Source organism: Ictalurus furcatus, chromosome 1 (assembly GCF_023375685.1).
Source record: "Ictalurus furcatus strain D&B chromosome 1, Billie_1.0, whole genome shotgun sequence".
NCBI lineage: Eukaryota > Metazoa > Chordata > Actinopteri > Siluriformes > Ictaluridae > Ictalurus > Ictalurus furcatus.
Window position 1 is genome coordinate 35,413,692 of NC_071255.1, and position 22,301 is coordinate 35,435,992.

Below are 22,301 nucleotides of genomic sequence, written 5' to 3' on the forward strand. Positions count from 1 at the left end.
AACAGAAAAAAACATAATGAGAAAACAGCTCAAATTAGCTTCAAAGAGCTAAAGAAAATTGTTTATTCAAAAGATTTTACCTGTTTAAGTTTTTCCTCTGTATCCCCTTGTGGTGGTTGCATTGGGTTCTGAGCATCAGAAGGGCTGCTTGTAGTTGGAGGGAGCCTTTCACCTGACTGTGAACATGGGGTCATAGGTGACTCAAAAGAGTCATGTATAGGGGTTTGATTAGTCTGTGGCAAGGAGAAGTTTTCATCTGAAATTCCAAGGTGTTTGGGGGTTTGAGAACCTGGGCCAGCTGGATGAGCAAATGAATCAGTCATCCTGTTTTGAACATGATGACTAAAAGGATCTGAGGTATGAACCATAGGGCTTGGCCTTGGGGTTCCAGGAGGTTGAGCATATGGGTCATTGAGAACTGGTCTCGGTGTTCCAGGTGGTTGATCATACGGATCTGATTTGGTGGGCCGAGGTGTTCCAGCAGCCTGTGTGTATGCTTCTGCATTTCTCTGATTACCTGGGGATTTAGAGTACCTTTCTCCTGCTGCTGGTCTTGGAGTACCTGGCATTTGGGCATATGGATCCATAGTGTGAGATGGAGACTGCCTGCAGCTAGATGACTGTGCCTGAGAAAACTGTTCTATAGGTCGAGATGTAGAAGGAGGAACTGAAAACGGATCAGAATGTGGCCTTGGGGTACCAGGAGGCTGGGAACAGGCTTCATGAGGTCGGGGAGTACCAGGAGGCTGAGAATAGGGATCAGCCATTTGTGAGGAGTACTCTGGTCTAGGTGTAGATGGTGCCTGTGCATATGGATCCCTTTGAGGATGCCTGGTCATCAGCATAGGTTGTGTAAAGTGACCTCCTGAAGCCTGACGCATCATTCTGCCATCAGTGTTGAAAGCATCTCCCAGTGATGGATGAGGAGTTAGAGGCTGATGCGCATAAGGATCAGTTTGCTGACCCTGAGTAAAGCCATCTGATGGTCCACGCCTCATGCTTAGCTGTCCTGTACTGAAGGAGTCTTGGAGAGGATGTGAGGGAGGCATGGGAGTTTTAAAAATTGGCACAGAACCAGATTCATTACTTCCAGGAATAGGTGTTAACAGTGGCCTTGAGTAAGGGTCTGATAGCACAACACGTTGAGGCATTCGCTGGTATGCCTCTAATCTCTGGTTTGGCCTGGTGAAATCTCCAGATGTAGTATTAGCCAACATGTATCTACCCTGTTGTTGCTGAAGATGCAGCTGCTGCTCTGATACAGGCCCAGGCCTGGGGGGTCCTAAGGGTTTCACAAATGGGTCTGCTGGCCTGGGTGTGTCTGGTGGTTTTGAATACATGTCAGCATTCGCAGATGTTGGTGAACCAAAGGACTCGTGGGCTGGAGAGGGCCTGCCCCTTTCCTGCATGTCAGACACCGAGCATCTATGAGGTGTACTTGATCCCGATGGTGAGGGTCGAGGAGTACCTGCCATTTTAGCATATGGATCCCAAGGAGAAGATGGACGGGAGCCTGATGAACCTGGAGAAAACATCTGAGGAGACTGAGGCTGAGATGATGACCCCTGGGGGTACTGGGTATCCTGGGTGGGAGTTTTTGCTGCTGATGATGGGGGTGGCAATTGGGGACGCAAAAATACATCATCTGAAGATGAGCTTGAGGTTGGTGTCCCAGGAAGTTGGGGCCTCACAAAGGTATCCTTGATTGTCGTGGGCTGTAGAGGGGATGTGCTGCCTCCATTGGTGGGCTGAGGTGTCATGGGACTTTTACTCCCACTGTTAGAGGTATCTCCACTTGACTGGCCACTGAATTGTTGCTGCTGCTGTTGTTGCTGTTGAAGTTGCTGCTGTTCATTTTTAACCTGCTCAAGCTTCTGAGTGGCTTCAATCTTCGCCTGCTGTTTGCTCTTTTGTCTCATTTGCTGCCGTGGAAACCAGAAAGCAAATGAAACACTTCAGTTGATGAAGCAATTAGACTGAATTTTAATTTTATTTTTAGCTAATGCCAAAAATGCTCTTCCCCTCAATCCTTAAATAAGTTTTGAGCATTTAAAATGAATTGTTAAAACATGCAGGGAAAATGTTAATGTGTATAACAATATCACGATGACAATTTTTTTTTTTTTTAGGCCAATACCTATGCTTCGGGTCAAGGGAAAATATACCAGTATAAAAAACAAACAAACAAACAAACAAAAAATAAACTTTTCCCTCTACAACTCAACCTTCTGCATTGTTTCCTGCATCTTGTAAATTTGTCTTTACTGCTTTTTTGGCAGATGAATGCCAAAACTGTGCCTCGCTTTGGGATCTTACCAGAGATTTTTTTCCACATCCTGCAGCTATAGATGCTTGGTTGGAATGTCCAAAAAGGACGTCTTTATTTGTTGATTTTATGGCTTTGCTTTTTGGGACCTTTTCCTGCTCCTTCTTAAGGGGTCCCAACATCTGATTTAACTCTCCCTTTTAAATGCAAATTAAGAATTAGTAGACTGTATGGCAATTCCAAATGTAAAGAAAGAAATAGCCACTTAACCATGCATTTACATAATATTTCGCTACAGGCCATGTTGGCTTTACAGAAAATACCCATCATGCACAGTTGAGGTAACCCTGCAGAAAACTTTTAAAATAGGGGAAATGATTTTTCAGCATTCAGAACTACAGGCAATTTCATTTTAGGCGTATTATCCAAATAGCATGTTAATCTAAAACAGCAACCAATTTAGTACTCTTGTTGATAAAAAAAAAAAAAAGAAAAATAAATAATAATAAATAAAATTTTATTTTCCTCTAACTGCTGTCTGGATTCAATTGACCTAGACATGAACTTTGCTCTAAATCCATGTGACATCCTCTCTTGTCCTGATCTTTAGTGAGATGGTGATTTAATGATGTTAGTTAAACGGCAAATCCAAATGAAGGTCAATTAAGGTTAGGGTGATGGAGCTGATCAAAATTCATAAAGCCAGAGCCTTGATCAATGGGTAAGAAACCCAGCTTAGCACGACATTATTAAAAAGAAAAAGAAAAAGAAATCCCAGGGCTGTCAATCACCTGTCTGAATTTCCATTCCTGCTCATGTTCAGACTCCTTTTGTTTGAGGGGGTCTTTGAAGAGCTGCTCAGTGTCCATGGACATGCTTGGGTCAAAATGGTCAGGAGCCTGCTGCTGCTGTTGTCTCTTCAGTGTGTCATTAGACAGCTGAACTTTATTTATGCGAAGGGCTGCTCGGTTATCCCGAGCCATTTGCTAGAAGGCAGAGGGGAAAAAATAAAAACCAACTACGATTTCTTTGAAGGTTCACAAACGTCAATCGGATCCAAGTTCTAAAACGATGGTAGATCTTACCACGTACGGAGCTCGTTCCTGAGAACTAGCCTTTCTCCACAGTTTTGCAATCTGCTTTACCCTAGTCGACCAATCTGTGGATAAAATTCAAACAATCAGTCTCTGGACATGATCTCCATCCAGTCAGACATCGTAGCATGACAGGTACGCACCTGGAAATTCTTCTCTCAGGTTGGGAAAATTGACGTTCGTGTAGAGCACAGGTGCCACAGTGGCCATCTCTCCGAGGGTCTCCTCTTTCTCCCACTTCAGTGTACTCCTCTGGGCGTTGGACATGACATCTGTTTCTGGCTCTGCAGGAGGAGCCGGACCAGGCATAGGGACAGCAGCACTCCAGGGACCCACCATATCACTCCCCATCTGGCTGAACTTCTTCTCCCTGTAGAGATGCAACTCAAACGGTTACGTTAACTTTTCAAAGAAAGACAAACTCCTGAATTATCTTTTACTACTCGATGACCAGACTCCACTGCAGTGTTTCTCAAAAGATAAAAGATACGCCGGTTCTAGGTAAGGAATAACCCTCATCTGTTATAGAAAATTCATCCACATCATCAGATTTGAGAATTCAACAGCGGTGTGCTGTAACGTGTCTTACCTCATGCTTTCGGGAAAGGGCATCCGGTGAATGGGAGAGAAAGAGCTAGAAATGCCAGCTCCGGACATCATGGGATTTGTGGGAAAGACGGGGTTTGGACCCATCATACCGTTCATAACAGGCATGCGAGGGAACATCGCATTATCACCTGAAACCGAAACCAAGATGATTTAGTTGCTTCAACAAATCATAGCGAAGCGTGTAGTAATAGTTCTTCCTTCTATTCATGGGCACACGGAGCAGAGATGAAAAGATACCTGGTCCTTGTTGTGGCACGGTCATGACTGGCACATTAGGGATGGTGTTGGGAGACTGTGCTAGTTGAGATGACTGATTGGTGCTTGGGCTCAACACTGCTGTAAACAAGTCTTCCACATCTTTCCCTTCTAGTTCTAAATAAAGACAGAGGGTCTAGTTAACATTCCAGGCCACCAACATGCATACCATAGTATGCACAATAAAGATAACAATACATGACAACTAACCCTCTGCAACAAATGTATAAATAGCTTTAAAAGCAATTGAAAGAAAAAGACATGTCGGATTAGTGACACTTCTGGGGGTCTTACTAAGGTAAGTTACTAAGTTCCTAGCACAGGCACAGCCTACATACATTGTACATATGTCATGTGACCCAGTAATGCTCAAGTGCTAATAAAATAGGACAAAACAATCAGTTTGCATTAAAATGCGCTGTGTAGTAAGCGTAAATTTATTTATTTTTTTTGCATTATGAGCACGCATGCATCGTGAAGACACGGCCTGGTTAGACTGCCCCAGTATTACTATAGTACAATGGTAATTAGACATACATACCTGGAATCTGGAGCTTGCTGAGAATAGCCCCTAAAAATCAAACACATAAACATCAGATTACATGGAAATTTGTTCAAACACTGTGTCAAAGCCAGTTTAGATTCCTTAGTTAGGAAGGTTTTCTTCTAAGCAACACATTTGAACACATCACGGGGGGGGTAAGGTTTACAGAAAGATGGAAGGAGGAAGTCGTGATTAATTGTAGGGATTAGTTGATTTATGGGTAAATGGGAAACCGCTATGGGTACACTGGGGAGCCACTCGATTTAGTGAGTGACAAACCGACAGGTTAATGTGGAGGAGGATGTAGGTATTGTTTGAAAGTCGGCAGTTTTAATCTACAACTACTGCAGGCATCGAGAAACATATGAGTGTTCCAGGCTCGCGTTTATTAGCCAGGATCGCATACTAATCAGAGATCCTCACCATCAGTCACCATCTTGTCCAGTTCAGGGCTGAGAATCACATCAAGAGGTTCTTCCTGCAGTTGTCGAGGTCCACGGGCAGGAACAGGCTGTGGTGGGCCTGAGGGGTCATCAGTAATGGTGCCAATATCCAAACCAGCTGGGGCAAGAAAGGGTATTGCGTTCTCATTAGATTCATACAGAGACAAGGACATTTCCTTAACATTCAAACCCAAGAGAACAGGAGGAAAAAAAAAAAGAAAAAAAAAATCTTAGAGCTGTCAAACTAGGAAGGCAAAAATCAGCATTGACAACCAATTTATTTTCTACCGCGTCTGAGTGCTCAGACAGAGAAATAGAACGGGGAAAAGGAAAAGAGCGTGAGGACCAATCTTTCTTGTCATGGTAAAATAATTTTTCTACACGCTTATGTTTCTTTCCCCCTCTCCCTTCCCTCCCCCTTAACTCAATTTTCTGTGAATAACAGGAACCTAATTTGTGTTGCCTGCCAACCAAGTGTGAGTAGAAAAACCGAACTGGGGGGGGTAGTAGAGGAACAGTATCCTGCCATATTAAAAGAGAGGAGGACATAATCAATAAAGAATAATATGCAATTGCAGTGATTAATCCTGAAAGGGCAGAGATTGGCTTCGGCAAATCGTGGAAAGATTGTTATATTCGGTTACTGAACAAAAAATTTATATATAGTGGGGAGATAAAATTATTATTATTATTTTTTTTTTAAACCTCCACACACTCTTTTTTTTAAATGAACCCAATGTTCTTTCCCAAAAGTTGAGCTCATTTTCACACTTGTGTTTTTTTTCCCCCAGGCCATGAAAGTTTCGTATGTTTGGTGACGTACGAATGCTGAAATGATCCCCGGTATTCTGGGGCTCGCTTCAAGCGAACCCTGGTGCGAGTCTGGCGCTTTCAGACTGGTCAAATTTGTCGCATCATTTCCTGTTTCAAGCCTGGCGATGATGGGGAAAGTGTTATTACGGTCAGCAGAGGAAATGGAACACCTTACTGATATATAAAGTCAGACTTTTAAAGGACTGGAGATCTGGAATTAGACCAGCTTTGTGGTGCGAGTGCTGTGAAAATCTCCTAGTGTGAAGGTATCCATGCGTGATGACACGACGCGCGTCCACAAAGAGATGTTCAACACTTGTGCTGGAACCGAAAAGTATAAATAAATAAATAAATCAATCAATCGGCAAACGGATGAAACCTGAGAGCAGCAAATGTGACGTAAGGAATTGCGCAATTGATCCATGAACGCAAACCTGCTGTTATGAGCCCCGCCCCTAAGAGGCTCCGAGAATTGGTCCTGGATGCGAGTGAAACGATCCGAGACACTGCTTTCCTCGACATCCTGTCAATCTGCTCAGTCAGGCCATTACTCCAGCGACAAGCACGTGTCTCTGCCAACTAATGGTATTGTGTACGTGTAGTTAAACCCACACCTGACCTTTCCTTTTCCACACTTTCACTGCGGTTAGCACTCAGAGAGAAATTAATTATGAAGCTGTCACTGTAAGAGCAGGCTTCACTTAGTTAATCTACCTTTGCCACGTCTCGCTAAAAACAAACATACAGACGTGATGAGGTGAGACTGTCAACCCCGACATCAATCCAATTCTCACATCGGCTTCAGAGTAGAGCTGCATGCAATTTCATTTCTTAAGTGGTTAGTGAAAAGAAAAAAAAAAAGGAAAGCCAGAGCACAGAGGAGTGTGAGTGAATGAGTGCGTATGTCTATATGAAAGGGCAAGGGACGAGGCATGCAGAGCTCGAGAGAACCAGAAAGTGAAAGGGCCGTGCTTAGTGGCCTCGGGGGTGAGAAAACAGGACAACTCTACTCTCACAGCCAAAGCTGCTCTACTACCAAGCTCTTACCGAACGGAGAGGGGGAGCTGTCCACCTGGAAAGGGCATAAATCAAGACCTACGGGAACCCAAACCAGACAAAACCAAAAGCGTTAAAATCAAAATAAAAGCACAGCAAAGCCAAAACAAAGATGATGCACAGAATGAAAGCAAACCAAGAACACAAGAACAAAAGTGTGTGAACAACATGAGAAGAAACTCAAAAGAGAATGCTGCAAAAAAGCTTTTGAGCTTTCCGTCAAAGGATTTGGGTTAGCGAGAGCATTTGCAGAAAGGGACAGAGCCAGGAGGTTTAGCCAGGGGCTACACTGGGGATGGGGGTCTACCTGAATCGCGGCCTGCGTCCGACAGCATCCCGAGGAGATCGTCATCCGAATGGAGAACCAACTCGGTTAAGGGATCCTGTGCACTGGCTGAAGATTGAGAAAATAGGGGGTTTCTGAGCCTAAGAGCATCTTGGTAGCTTACAATAAAACAGACCACCCACTATACCTGGGAGATCGTGCTTGGAAAACGTACTGAAATGTTAGGGGTGTAACGATACACTCCGAGCAGGACTCGATTCAATTCACGATACCGCACGCGTGAATATCTGAACAGAATCTGAATGAAGGAGAAATGACGACTCCTTGTTTATTTTGGAATTATAAAGAACGCAAAACGACGTGCGTTTTTGTCTGCGTAAACCGAAATGAATTGAAATGGCTAGGAACAGAGGATTGATATTGTGAAGAAAATGTACTAGACGGTTCACCATTCCTTAATAATAATAAATACACTTATAAATTCTCCAGAAAATTTTGACTGGATAAACAAAGTGACTTTGAAAATGATCGCCTGAAGCATAACGAGCTCCGGAGCACAAATAGAGCTCCAAGGGCGGCTAAAATGCCCGCTTTCCACAGCTTCTTCCTCAGGCATGGTAGATCGCAGAGGCACAGGGATGACGTTTGAAAGCTACTGAAGAGCTCTTTTTAAATCATTATGACGTGGTCGTGTGACGCATACGACACGTGTTAGTCGCTGCATTCCGGAGCTATCGTTCAATTCAATTCAGTTTTATCTGTATAGCGCTTTTTTACAATTGAGGTTCAAATCACAAGTGCAGACCATCTCGCAGGCTCTCCACGAACGAACGTGATCACGTGACCAGCGTACGCGCTGTATATTTTAACTCCACGGGTAGTGCGGATTGGGACGGCCAGCGTTCAAACGGTGCAATTGCACCGATATCGATGCATCATGTCACGATGTATGGTTACACCCCTACCGAACGTAAAATGAAGCATGAGGCGAAATAAAGATAAACATCGTGTTCAATCAAAAGCTGTACAATTAAACTTAAGATTGAAAGGTGAATGAAATATCTGAAACAAACGACACTCATGATTATGATCAGACACACAAGCTTTGGTACAACTTAAAAGAAAGTAAACAAAAGTTCAAGCAATGCGGTACAAATTCATGGCTAAAACCGGGTTTACACTGGATGATTTCTGACCCGCCTTCGCGGTTGAAGAGTTGAGAGTGGCGTTCTGATCATGGATCTCGCCACACGCTCACCGGTGACTGGTTTACTGCCACCGCAAGCGACCGAAGACGCTTCTGGCAGTGTGGAATCTTTTTTTTTTTTTTTTTTTTTTAAATGTCAGTACTAAAACGCACCAATAGGAGGACAGCACAGGATGACGCCAAACTCGCCACGATCCTACAGATACAGTGACATGCTATCCTTATTACCTCAAGCTCACATTGAAAAACGCTCGTGTTTATCCGAGTCCAGATCTTTCTGATCGATGATGTAAGCAGAACATATTCATTCTCTTTAGTTGCAAGTCTATCGTTAGAGGATCTCTGTCGTATAATCGGACATGTAAAACCGTTACAGAATCTGGATTTGGATCTCGGACGGTGTGACGAGTAACGACCTTAAAAGACCACTGAAGTCACACAGTGTAAAACCAGCTTAATCAAAAGAAAGAAAGAAAGAGAGAGGTGAAATAAAAGATCTGCAGAATACATGTATGTGATAGTTAAAGAATAGCCTCGACTGTCTGTGCATCTCCTCGGACAGACGAGCCGAACTAAAAGCGTTTTCTCCCCATCGAACACGAGCGACGCTTTCAAAACACGGGCCTTTGATTACTGGGGCTTTTATCCTTTCCAAAGTGGCCAGACGGGGGAACTCTGGGAACTCGGATGAGAGCGGGTAAATTGGGTTTTAAGTGCAGCTTAGGCCTGGCTAGCACTGAGGGCTCCGAGATGAGTGCTGGGCTGTGGGGCAGGATTGAAATGAAGCATGACGGAACTGAGGATGAGGAGGCACAGTGGACAATGAGTTGACTGAAATCAGCCTATTCTTGAACTGCCTTCAAGAATATACTTGTTAAGGATCAAAGAGGACAGGGGAAAAAAAAAGAAAGAAAAAAAAAAAGGTCCAAAGTTGCATCATTTTTTTTTTTCCTCTGGCAAAAAATACAAACAAAAACACGCCCTCGTGCTGTGTGCTTGGAGATAAAATAGTGTGCTTTAGCTTTTCGCTGTGCTGTGGGAGAGAGAAGAGAAATATGAACTGATAAGGCGCATTATCCTTCCCTACAGACTTCAGAGAAGCCCACAGCAGGAAAAACAGGATCTGATGTGGCAGCATTTGGGAAGGAAAGATAGATTATTTCCCAAATGATGGAGGACTATTCACCAAGTATATATACACACACATACACAAGTGTGATTTTGAGAGCGTCAAAGAAAAGGCAGGAGAAAGGAAGAAATTAGGGGGAAAAAAAGAAAGAAAAGAAAAAAAGAACGGTACTTAGACAGATATATGTACAGTGCGCTCCACTAATATTGGCACCCTTGGGAAATACGAGTAAAGAAGGCTGTGAAAAATTGTCTTTATTTTTTTAACCTTTTGATATTTTGTTCAAAAGATTCACAAAAATACTCTGCTCTCATGGATATCAAACAATTGCAAATAAAACACAGGTTTATCCAAAAAAAAAAAATATCTATCTTTTTTAAATATAGGTGTGGAAGAATTATTGGCACCCTTTTAGTCAATACTTTGTGCTACATCCCTTTGTCGAGATAACAGCTCTGAGTCTTCTCCTATAACGCCTGATGAGGTTGGAGAACACATGGCGAGGGATCTGAGAGCGTTCCTCCATACAGAATCTCTCCAGATCCTTCACATTTGGAGGTCCACGCTGGTGGACTCTCCTCTTCAGTTCACCCCACAGGTTTTCTATGGGGTTCAGGTCAGGGGACTGGGATGGTCATGGCAGGACCTTGATTTTGTGGTCAGTAAACCATTTCTGTGTTGGTTTTAATGATGTTTTGGATCATTGTCCTGCTGGAAGATCCAACCACGGCTCGAGTTTGTTTTTGGATGAGAGTAGAGACTTTTTTAATTATTGCCCTGATGGTGAAAATGGGCATTTTCAATGCTTGTTTCATTTTCTTATAGCCACGCCCCATTTTGTGAAGCTCAACAACCTTTTGCCGCACGTCACAGCTATATTCCTCGCTCTTACCCGTCGTTATGAACGACTAAAGGAATCTGACCTGTGTGTTTCATCATATTTATACCCCTGTGAAACAGGAAGTCATGGTTGAACAATTTCCTGTTCCTAGTCACCCAGGTGTACTAAAAAAAAAAAGAAGTAAAATATCAATACTTCCATATATTTTCTCATATGAATTCATAGGGGTCGCGATAATTGTGCCACACATTTAACAAAGATTTTTTTTTTTGATAAACCTGTGTTGTGTTTGAGATCCATGAGAGCAGAGTAAATTTGTGAATCTTTTGAACAAAAGATAAAAAAAAAGACCATTTTTCACAGCCTTCTTTGCTCATATTTACCAAGGGTGCCAATATTAGTGGAGGGCACTGTGTATCTGTCTAGCTATCTGTCTATCTATCTATGCATATATGTGTGTGTGTGTGTGTGTGTGAGTGAGAGAGTGAGCATGGATGAACATACGCAGAGTCACAGCTTTTCCGGAAATGGGAGTGGCTGCGGCACTGAGGAGCGGATCTGAAGAGGGATCCAGGAAGCTGGAGTTGGCGCTGGGCGGTTTGCTGTCTCCGTGTCCCACCTCCTCCTCTACTGGCCCCGTCTCCAATGCCTGCTTACACTGTTTACTCTTATCCAGGAGTTCCTTCCCAAAGAAAGCCTCCTGGAAGACACCACGAGCACAAAAAGCCATAAGAACTCTTAAGATCCGACACAGAATATGACAGCTCTCTAGAAATGAACCGATCTGACCCGACAGCACCCGTGAAGCACGGTGGTGGGAGTACAACGTTGTAGGCCACAACACTCTAAGGGTCAGCCTACATGAAGTCTAAGAACATTTTAGAAAAGCGTGTCAGGGATTCAGGTGACTCAAAAATGACGCCGGGTTAAACAACATGAGAAGCGTAAACCAAAAACAGCGCCGTTTAAAACAAATAAACTGAGATAATTACCTTGTTTCCGATAATATAACGAACGGTAAGTGCAATCATTTCCCACAGTATTTCTGCTTAACTACTGCGCAGGATCAACAAGAAGCTACAGAAAGTGTTTAACTAACCGGGATTGTACAAGTGGAATTAAAAATAATCAAATATCATGTATAATTAAAATAAGTAAATGAATACAAATACGTTCATTAAAAAAAAATAAAAATAATAATTAGAACATCCTCTTGGGAGGGAAAAATAAACAAATAAACAAACAACCTATTACATCACCCCACGGTTACTTAAGTAAACGTAAATAGAACTTCGAGTCATATTAGCCTGTGATCATCGCCCGTCACGGATCAGCGCCGATTCAATTTCATCCAACGCCGGTATCAGATCACGTCACCCTATTGTCTAGATTAAACCGTCCCTTCTGTGAAGATATGACACAAATATGTGTAATGTCACTCGAACAAATACCGTCATCGTGTCGATGAAAAGCGGAGCATTTTAACCCGCCACATACAAACCGATGCTCGGAGTACAGTCGCACTTTTATCACCGACGGTAAAAGGAAGACGTGCGGACGTAAAAACGTTAAAGACGAGCTCTCGTGCTAAGTAACTTCGCAGCACTTCACTATATCTGACGGATCTCGACTATCAATCTGACTGCTCCCTGCTGCGCTAAAACATTAAAAGCCTAATGCGCTGGGATTTAAATAATTGATTAAAGTCGTGTCTCTGGTGAGGACCTTTAAGTTTAATTTGAGGCTTGCTGAACAAGAAGAGCCCAAAATGACAGCTGGTGCACTTAATGCGTGGCCGGCTTGCCAGCGCTGAGCACGAGCATCCTTCTGAAAGCAGACACTGACGAGTGGAGATCTGTTCACGTTAATGCCAAACCCAAGTCCTGCTCCACTGGGGTATGTAGCTTTTAGAAATATAACTACAATGATGAATAGCTTTTATTCGGTGCCGAAAGCCAAGAGGAGGAGGCTTCGACGGAGGAAATGATGGCTCTGCTCAAAAACATTTAAGAAAAACAAAAGATGTCTCTTGACCTTCATGCCATCTGTGAAGCACGGTGGTGGTAGTACGACGCTGCTCTAAGGTTCTGAACGGCTTGTAAGTCTAGGTTTTAACTAGAAATTCTGGTTACATGTAAGAAATCAGGAATTTAAGATGTTATGACAATGATAAGGAGTCTTTATTGGTCACATAGACGTTACAGCACAGTGAAATTCTTTTCTTCATATGCCCAGCATGTCAGGAAGTTGGGATCAGAGCGCAGGGTCAGACATGATACAGCGCCCCCTGGAGCAGAGAGGGTTAAGGGTCTTGCTCAAGGGCCCAACAGTGTCAGCTCGGCAGCGCTGGGGCTTGAACCCCCGACCTTCTGATCAGTAACCCAGAGCCTTAACTGCTAAACCACCGACAACTCCACGGTCTCAGGACACGAGTTAAAGTTAAGTCTGGAAAGAATGACGAGCGCTGTACTTATTTACCGTTTTTAAGAAACTTAAAAAGCTGCATGACAAACACCAGATACGAGAAGGTTCGTTAGTATCCGGTTAATCTGGTTCTATGACCGCACAATTCATTAAATCGTGGATGTTTTCTTTACGTAAAGTTTACGCAGTTAAATTCATTTGCATTAGTAAGTTTAGACGCAAGGCGAGTTTATCTGCACAGCGCAGTTAGTCGTATACTGAGGAAACTCAAGCGACGGACCAGACGTGATTACAATAAGCGTAACAGTTCGGAATATGGAAGAACACACGGCGAGCCGTACGGTTATATGGAAATAATCCACGCCGAGGCGGTACTGGGTGCTGCTATGCTCACGCTTTTAACTGTTTATAGTTACGCTTTATAGTAATGCTACTGGCGTCATCAGCTCTCAGCAGTCTCTCTCTGTCAATAAGACAAAAAAACCCCCCAAACTACACAGCTAAGTCTGACATGGATCTTCTGACCGCTGGTTCCAGCTATGGGTTACATCACGGCTAAATGCAGCTTGTTGAGTACTGTCTCCAGGCACCATTACTCAACGTGTTCTCCACTGATCTAACAGACCTGCCTGGTGGAGCATGAAGAAACAAACCGTGAGTCCACATTACAATGACGTGACCTCGATTTGGGCATTTTAAACTCCGAATTATATACACAACACTTCCTGAAAACGGCGCGGCTGACTCAGTAATGCACGCAAGCAAGAACGGAGGCCAGGACTAGAGCTCTGTTTAGGAAATGAAACTCGGATGCTAGTAAATCATTAAATCCAAGGCGCAAGCTTTCTGAACGGTAAAGAAGCACGGTGCAGTGACGTACCTGGAGGTATGAGGGGAACGCCTCTTCCAATTTGGTTTTCTTCTTCCTGTACCTCTTCTTGACCTTCTCTAAAGGTTCGGCCACAGGCGGCGTCTCGTCTATAGGGGTGTCGGGTTCATTCCAGCCTGGGAAACGAGAGGAGGAGCAACGTGTGACTCACTCGTATCGATAAAATGCAGATGGAAGATCCGGCTTTGTTATTTTATCATTTTTAGAACAGGTCTATACTGAAATGGACTTTTTGCGGAGTGGATTTCCATTCAGATATCCATCATACTTGCTCTGTACATGTCGCATTCATTCATTTTTTTTCCCAAACAAAAATGGGGCCCCCAATCAGGGTTGCCAGATCTCGGTAAAATTTCCAACCCAAACAGATCTCAAAAACAGTATAAAAATACCTGAATATAGCCCGAAAAGTTTGCCCACTTGCTTCTTTTTCTCAGTCTTTACCCGGGAATCAAACCGACTGGGGTGCACACAGTTCTGATTGACAGTATATATCTGTATATATCTCCATGCACTTACACTTTCTCTTTGTTTGCTGTAGTCTACGTCTGCAGAAATTTATTAGATGCAATTCTAATTGCTTCCTTTAAAACAAGATATTGGTGGCTATTGACTGTTTATACACCATCCCCAAAAATATCTGACCACCTCTGGACTTGCTTTTCCCACCTGCATTATCCCATATATACAGGGTATGCGTTGCCGTGACGTCCCTGCCGGAACGCGCCCCCTTGGCCGGACCGAGCGGCAAAACATGCAGCGAAACGGCTGGTTTAAATAGGGGAGGCTGCGAAAAAGCTAGTATAACTAACGATTATCAGCTTAAATTAAAGTCAGCTGGACTCGACAGTGACGCGTACAACTCACCCAAGAACCTGTGGACGTTGGCATGTGGCCAGAAATCGGATTTCGACGCCGGGGAAATACACTAAGCAAAGCCTGAAGGCATACCTTGAAGCTTGGTCCGAGTTCAAGCCGGGATTGGTTGGAGAAATTAAAGTGACAAGAACACCAATAAACATTCTGGGTGTATGTGGACAGGTATGTAGAAATATTTGTATTTTATTCTATAATTGTATGTGGAAAACCGTAAGCTAGCTAGTCCTGGTTTGTTTGTAGCTAACACTGCTTCCACTTACTGAGGTTATATATATTCCTGAAGGTAAAACACAGTCAGAGAATGAATGGAAACAGGAAATAGGCAGCGTGTAAAGAGAAACATGTAGCAAATTATTCATCATTGTACCACACGCCAGAAGAACTTACACGCACACTGCTCGACTTAGTGAAAAAGGACTGAATGGTTTTTTTGGCACTGTGTATAAAGGTGGCTCTGAATTTTTGTTGAATCGGTTATCACAGTCAGACTTTTTCCCTATTTTAGATGCATTTTTTCTGTGTTTACACGGAATTCACGCTGTACATAAACGCTGCCGATCAGTCTTTTTGCCACTCAGTGGGCGTGTCCGCAGTGAGTTCCGGCAACCGTGACGTCACGTGCGTACCCTCTACTGGGTGTAAAAACCACAACACTGGCAACCCTGCTATCAAGGGCTGGAATAGAAATTTGGACTGGAATTTCAACCTTACCTTCATCTTTCCCAGTGGGGTTTTCTACGAGCAATCCAGTGGAGTCCTTCCTGCTCAGGCATCGCTTGGTTTTGCCTTGCCCGGTCTTGCTCCTCTGGCGAACCATAAACCCACCAATACCTAGAGAAAGAATGTGATGGGGGATCAAAAAAAAACAAATGCCAATATGAACTCCAAACTGGGATCCAGTAAGGAATTAATAATGCGGGACACTGATAGTGAAACGCTGACATTAATCTTTATTATTCAGGCTGACTCACGAGCTGCAGCCTGGCAGCAGGGTGATTCATCTTGGCTCCTTGCTTTGCTCTGCACTCCAGGAACTATTTCAGGTGAGCCTATTTTGGGCGAGCCAGTCTGGCACAGTCCGCCGTGCCGCTTCCTCAGCCCAGAGATGCCAATGAGCACTTATACAAACTGGCCTCCGGTTTGAGTTGTGAATGGGGGATGGTGAGACAACTACATTTTAAGCCAAGAGGTACAGCTACAGGCCCCAAAATATCCATAAGATAATATTTATGGTGCATAATCCAGTTGTGTAAAACAATTTAGAAACTACATATTTAGGTTTGCTCATCTGGTAGATGCTTTTATCCAAACTGACAGGGTACAACTGAAGGTTAAAGGCCTTGCTCAATGTCCCAAGCATGGTAGCTTGGCTGTTCTAGGATATGAGCTCATAAATCCTCCAATCATAAGCGCCCAAAGCCTTAACCACAAAAAATAAATAAATAAATAAATAAATAAAAAGAAGTAGTAGTATTCACCAGAATTGTTCAATGACTTTTTGTTGTCCTCTGGCTACGTTAGGTTTAAAGATATAAATGAAAATCCCCCGACCAATGTCTGAACTCCAACCCAACGCACTATCAATCCTCCATAATGTCTTTGGTCCTATCGACCGGGGAAAAACACAGCCAAGAAAAAGCTCAATTAGTGAAAAGTGGACAAGAAACCATTCCTTTATTTCTCATTTAACACAAAGGAAACAAATGCTACGTTGCGAATAATGCCTGAAAAGTAGCCATTCATTAGTAAGGCGTCACACCTGCTAGTTTTCACTTGATGCATAGCCAGATTAGCACCACTGATCGTTTCATCCCGAGATTTCCTTCACTAATAGTAGCGGTGGCTCAGAGGTGGTTTGGGCTTCGGACTATTCATCTGAACTCTCATCTGCTCGGATCAAGTGTTAGTTGCTTTGGATAAAATATATATAAATATATATACACACACATATATTTGCCAAATGTAAATGCATCCTAAATCTGATGCTATCAAAATATCTCCTGAGTTACCTGAGGGTCCTGACAAATTCAGCACAGAATTCAGGCCAACACATCAATCCATGATAAAGCAGCACATGCAATAGTAAGAAAGCCAAAACCCAAGAGCGCTAAACTCTTTCACCTGATCATCGCGACTTCTATACATGACGATGACACGGCTATCTCTGGCCGGGAGTCCAAGGCAAGTAAACTGGGTGGAACGGATGGTGTTACTCTCTCTTGCCAGCTTGGGTATGCGGAAGAGGGCAGATTTCCTCGTAGTCTTCGACTGCCCTGTGAGTTAGCATTAGCATTAGCTTTCAGAGTTGTAGTGGCTGGCTCGATTCGACTAAGAGCAAGCACATGCTAGCTCTCAAAGTTGGCAGGGAAGAGCGAGCCAAGTAGGAAATGATGAAAGTGGGAGAAAATGGCTTGTCTGTTGTCTTCCAGAGATTAGTTAAGGACCTTTTTTTTGGATTTCTGAACATAATTCTTGTAATTTTAGCTAAGATATCATCAGAATATCATTTTCGTGTTTTTTTTTTTCCCTATCCTATATTCTCCCAATTTAGTCCTATCCATAGCCTTGTTAGGCTGGTACCAACCAAGAAGAGTAAAAGTTAATGACATGCTTCCTCCAAGATACCTGCTGTCAGTTACTGCGCTATTTTAGGCATTACAGCAGATGCCCAAAATTAGCTGGCATCAGCCTGATTGACAGGTGAGAGAGTAAAACCATCCATCCCCACCAGAGTCCGTGCCTAATCATGTTCACCCTCTTTAACTTGCTATCTATGGAGACGTCTAGATTTGAGAATACTCCAATCGGAAAAAACGAGCTAATTAGCACATCGTTGTTTATTCACCGAGTATCACTTATATCTCGAGATATCCGAACGTAAGCTTAATGGAATAAAGCAATTACGGATAAACCCGTTCGTAAAATTCCTATCTCGTGCTGTTCGCGTCCTGAACTTCAGCGAATCCGGAATGAAACCACGGCTATAACGTCACCACGCAGAAAGTCACATTTAATTAAAGGGTATTTCCATCGAAATTGGGCACACCGTAAACGAATCAAAGCCTTTTCTTCATACACAGGCAAGCAAGCAAGAGTAATTGGGGAAATTAGCATAATCTTTGGACAAATAATTAGTACACTGTTCCAAAAGATTTGACAGGCAGACGTCTGACGTTCCCAGCAGACGCCGGGGATCCTTCCGCTGCTGTGTCAGGCCGGGCAGCTTTCACTTCTCGTTTATTTCTGGGACTCTTTTTGCCTCGAGTAAAATGCGATGAACGAGTTGATGCAACTGCTGCATGTAAAACTGATACAGGAACCTGTGCTAGCTTATGTTCTCCTGAAATGGGGAGTATGTTCATAAACGACAGCCCTGTTGTACAACCAATGTGGACGCACAGCGATACGTCCGATAACGATCTTTATTGCAAACAGGTTTTCACAAGATTGTATCCGGTTTAATGTAGCAGTAGAAGGGGCTGTGCGGGTCCTCCTCTCCGACAAAACAGCTCTGACCAATCGAGGTATGGTCTCCGCAAGACCTCTGAAGGTGTGCTGTGGTATCTCGCACCAAGACGTCCTTTAAGTCCTGCAAGTTGCGAGGTGGGGCCTCGATGGATCGGACTTGTTTGTCCAGAACGTCTCACAGATGCTCGATCGGGTTAAGATCTGGTCAATTTGGAGACCAAATCAACACCTTTGTCATGTTCCTCAAACGGTTCCTGAACCATTTCTGCAGTGTGTCAGGGAGAATTATCCTGCTGGAAGAGGCCACTGACGTTAGGGAATACCGCTGCCATGAAGAGGTGTACTCGGTCTGCAGCAATGTTTAGGTAGGTGGGATGTGTCGAAGTAACATCCACATGAACGCCAGGACCCAAGGTTTCCCAGCAGAACAACGCCCAGGGCGTCACACCGCCTCCGCCGGCTCGCCTTCTTCCCATAGTGCACAGTAATGCACTCGGCCGTCCACATGATATAAAAGAAAACGTGATTCTTCAGACCAGACCACGTTCTTCCATCGCTCCATGGTCCGGTTCTGTGGTCCATCACACACTTGGATTAAAGTGCTATCCACCCTCTGCTGCATACATGAGCTCATGATTGACAGGGGAGAGAGACTCTACCGCCACTCCCACCCAGAGAACACGGCCAATTCTGCTCTCTGGGGCTCTCGGCCACGGACGACAGCCTCAGACGATTGTTGGAATTCTAACTTGTGAGCGTTCAGTCTCGATTTACTCAACCACGACTGACCAGTTTAGTCAGGGGAAAGTAAAGTAAAGGTGCTAGCCTTTTAAATCAGCCTTTCAAATTCCCACCAACTCTTCTTCTCGGTATCCAAAACTCAAACACGTTATCACTCCTTAACCGGAGCAGCAGATCGTTTCACAGTACAGGATTACCGAAGCCTTTCTCTGTCTCTGAAGTGCTCTGGTTAACTAAAATAGCACCGCTATAATGGTAAAGGCTGTTAACGTTACCGCCCACGTAATCAGTACGACCGGATCTTTTAGCCAAATACAAAGCATTAGCACACACACACACACACACACACACACACACACACACACACAAGACAAAACTCCTGGTCATTCCACACCGGTTCTGAAAACGTCGTTACGTTCCGTCATATATTTTGAGTAGCATTCGGAAATACGATATCTGCTGAAGACTTCAGTTTTGACCGCGCGGCTAAAATAACACGCGAATTCTCACCAAGGAAACCATTTCAGTCTACATACGATAACAGGGACTGCTCAAGAGAGAAAAATGAACAGGAGTGCAAAACTTAACTCCCACTTAACACGCACGTTATATTTAAATTCCGCTATACTGCTTTAAGTACTTAAAAAAAAAAAAAAAAAAAAAAAAAAAAGATAAGCTCTTTTTAAGAGATTACTTTTTCCTAGAGCTCAGAGTAAGAGTTTTTTTTTCTTTCTTTTTTTCAGAAGCTCTGCTTAGCCAGGAGCTCTGTGGGCTGCTATTTAAGGTTGGGATTGTGCAGCCACATCATTTCACACTCCAGTGGAGCTGTCCTTTCCGATAAGTGCACTTCTCCTTCCCTTTCTCTCCCGCACTCTTTCTTTTACTCCTTTCCATTCTCTCCCTCCCTCCCTCCCTCCCTTCATGCCCACGTCTATAGTTCCCTCCTTCCCGTCATTTCCTCACCTGGCCTGTAGGGTTTCCTCTTCCTCTTCTTGATCCCATCGAGACCTTCAGAGGTTTTCGGTTCTTCGTCGTTGGGCTCGCGCTCAGGACTGGAGTCAGACTTCCCGTCACAGTCCATCAGATCCCCCTCTGCATACAGCAATGCAAAATCTCACTTAGCAGGGTTACTGCGTTAAACACACACAGTTTTAAAATCTCTATCGACGTTTCCTGACCCTCAGCCGACACGTGTGAGCGAGACTGTATTTCAATCCGGCACCTCCCACGTGAGAGGGCCACCTGCTTCCTACCGCAGACGTTTCTCGATCTACAAGCCCGCGATACTTCCTACTGAACTCATCCGGCCCAGAAATATAAACAAGTACATCATCCAACACTGTTCAGGGTGATTTTACTGACAAATAACGACAAGAAACAGACAAACGAACCCGTTCATGTACGCATTATTTATACGCTTATCCAGACGCAACTCGGTTTTATTTGTATAGCGCTTTAAACAACAAGACACGGTCATAATTCCCGGAAATGATCAATTCAGGATATAGATTTGAAACGTGTACGTCGATCCCTGACGAGCGAGCCAGAGGCGACGGCGGTGAGGAAAAACTCCCCGAGGTGATGTGAGGAAGAAACATTGAGAAGAACCAGACTCCGAAGGGAACCCGTCCTCATCTGGGGGACACCGGATAGTGCGATTATAAATAAATGCACCCCTTCTATAACTGTAGTACATGGTCAAACAGTGCAGTTGCGTAACCAGGAAATTCATCACAGTTTCTACGTGCAGTCTGAATTCTGATTCTTATACAGTTTTAAAAAGTAAATAGTTTGGCTATGCGTTTTTAAAAAAAAAAAAAAAAAAAAAAAACCCACCTAAAACAGTACGCCTGAAATAACACAATGATACTAATAATAATAAAAAGTAGAAATAAAACGTCCACATTTTTTTTTACAATTAGTTCTAAAATACGTAACGAAGACAAAACTGGGACTGCCGCATGATGCACAGAGTGTGGCACCAAAACACTTCACTTCCATTTGATTTGTTATTTATTTATTTTGATGTAGAACGTAAAGTAAAGACTGAGAACTACAGAAGTATAATTTACGGTGACGATCTCATCCCAAGTGATTTAGGGGTGATTTACAGCTGATATTTTCCTATAGCGTAAAAATAAAAAAAAATTAAAAAAAAAGCCTTAAATTGACTGTCCATGAGTGTCACTGACATGAGTGAGGACACGATCCATGAAAGGAAGAAGACAGAAGAAGGAAGGAGGAAGATGGAGGAAAAAGGAAGAAGGAAGAAGGAGGAAGAAGGAAGATGGAGGAAGAAGGAGGAAGAAGGAAGAAAAAGGAAGAAGAAGAAGGGGGAAGAAGGAAGAAGGAAGGAGGAAGAAGAAGAAAGAAGAAGAAGGAGGAAGAAGAAGGAAGAAGGAGGAAGAAGGAGGAGGAAGAAGAAGAAAGAAGAAGGAGGAAGAAGGAGGAAGAAGAAGGAGGAAGAAGGAGGAAGAAGAAGGAGGGGGAAGAAGGAGGAAGAAGGAGGAGGAAGAAGGAGGAAGAAGAAGGAAGAAGGAGGAAGAAGAAGGAGGAGGAAGAAGGAGGAAGAAGGAGGAAGAAGAAGGAGGAAGAAGAAAGAAGAAGAAGGAGGAAGAAGAAGGAAGAAGAAGGAGGAAGAAGAAGGAAGAAGGAGGAAGAAGAAGGAAGAAGGAGGAAGAAGGAAGAAGGAGGAAGAAGAAAGAAGAAGAAGGAGGAAGAAGAAGGAAGAAGAAGGAGGAAGAAGGAGGAAGAAGAAGGAGGAAGAAGAAAGAAGAAGAAGGAGGAAGAAGAAGGAGGAAGAAGAAGGAGGAAGAAGGAGGAAGAAGGAGGAAGAAGGAGGAAGAAGAAGGAGGAAGAAGGAAGAAGGAGGAAGAAGAAAGAAGAAGAAGGAGGAAGAAGAAGGAAGAAGAAGGAGGAAGAAGAAAGAAGAAGAAGGAGGAAGAAGAAGGAAGAAGAAGGAGGAAGAAGGAGGAGGAAGAAGGAGGAAGAAGGAGGAAGAAGAAGGAGGAAGAAGAAAGAAGAAGAAGAAGGAGGAAGAAGGAGGAAGAAGAAAGAAGAAGAAGAAGGAGGAAGAAGAAGGAGGAAGAAGAAAGAAGAAGAAGAAGGAAGAAGAAGGAGGAAGAAGAAAGAGGAAGGAGGAAGAAGGTGGAGGAGGAGGAGGAGGAGGAGGAGAAGGAGCGCTAAAACCTGAGTAAAATGAATCAGGCGATGCCGGTAGCGGTTGAATTCGGTGCATCTACAGTCATGTAGGTGGACTTTATCTGTACAGTGTTTTCATATCTCGGAAGAAAATAAGTCTTTATGTGGAAAAAAGTCAGAAGTGATGGAACTGGTATTTAGTAAATAGAGACATTC

The 22,301-nt window shown here is 43.6% G+C and overlaps 1 protein-coding gene across 1 annotated transcript in view; it reads right to left on the reverse strand.

Annotated features, from left to right (window-relative positions):
• kmt2ca (lysine (K)-specific methyltransferase 2Ca) overlaps positions 1-22,301 on the reverse strand; it is a 196,657-nt gene that overhangs the window by 25,747 nt on the left and 148,609 nt on the right. The window contains exons 24-37 of the mRNA XM_053624820.1: positions 19,908-20,036; positions 15,447-15,566; positions 13,848-13,972; positions 11,048-11,243; positions 7,388-7,474; positions 7,072-7,119; positions 5,192-5,329; positions 4,766-4,795; positions 4,207-4,341; positions 3,950-4,097; positions 3,504-3,730; positions 3,352-3,425; positions 3,058-3,252; positions 81-1,922 (exon numbers count right to left, since the gene is read on the reverse strand). Coding sequence (XP_053480795.1) covers positions 81-1,922; positions 3,058-3,252; positions 3,352-3,425; positions 3,504-3,730; positions 3,950-4,097; positions 4,207-4,341; positions 4,766-4,795; positions 5,192-5,329; positions 7,072-7,119; positions 7,388-7,474; positions 11,048-11,243; positions 13,848-13,972; positions 15,447-15,566; positions 19,908-20,036 — 3,494 coding nt within the window. The remainder of the gene's footprint in view (positions 1-80; positions 1,923-3,057; positions 3,253-3,351; positions 3,426-3,503; positions 3,731-3,949; positions 4,098-4,206; positions 4,342-4,765; positions 4,796-5,191; positions 5,330-7,071; positions 7,120-7,387; positions 7,475-11,047; positions 11,244-13,847; positions 13,973-15,446; positions 15,567-19,907; positions 20,037-22,301) is intronic.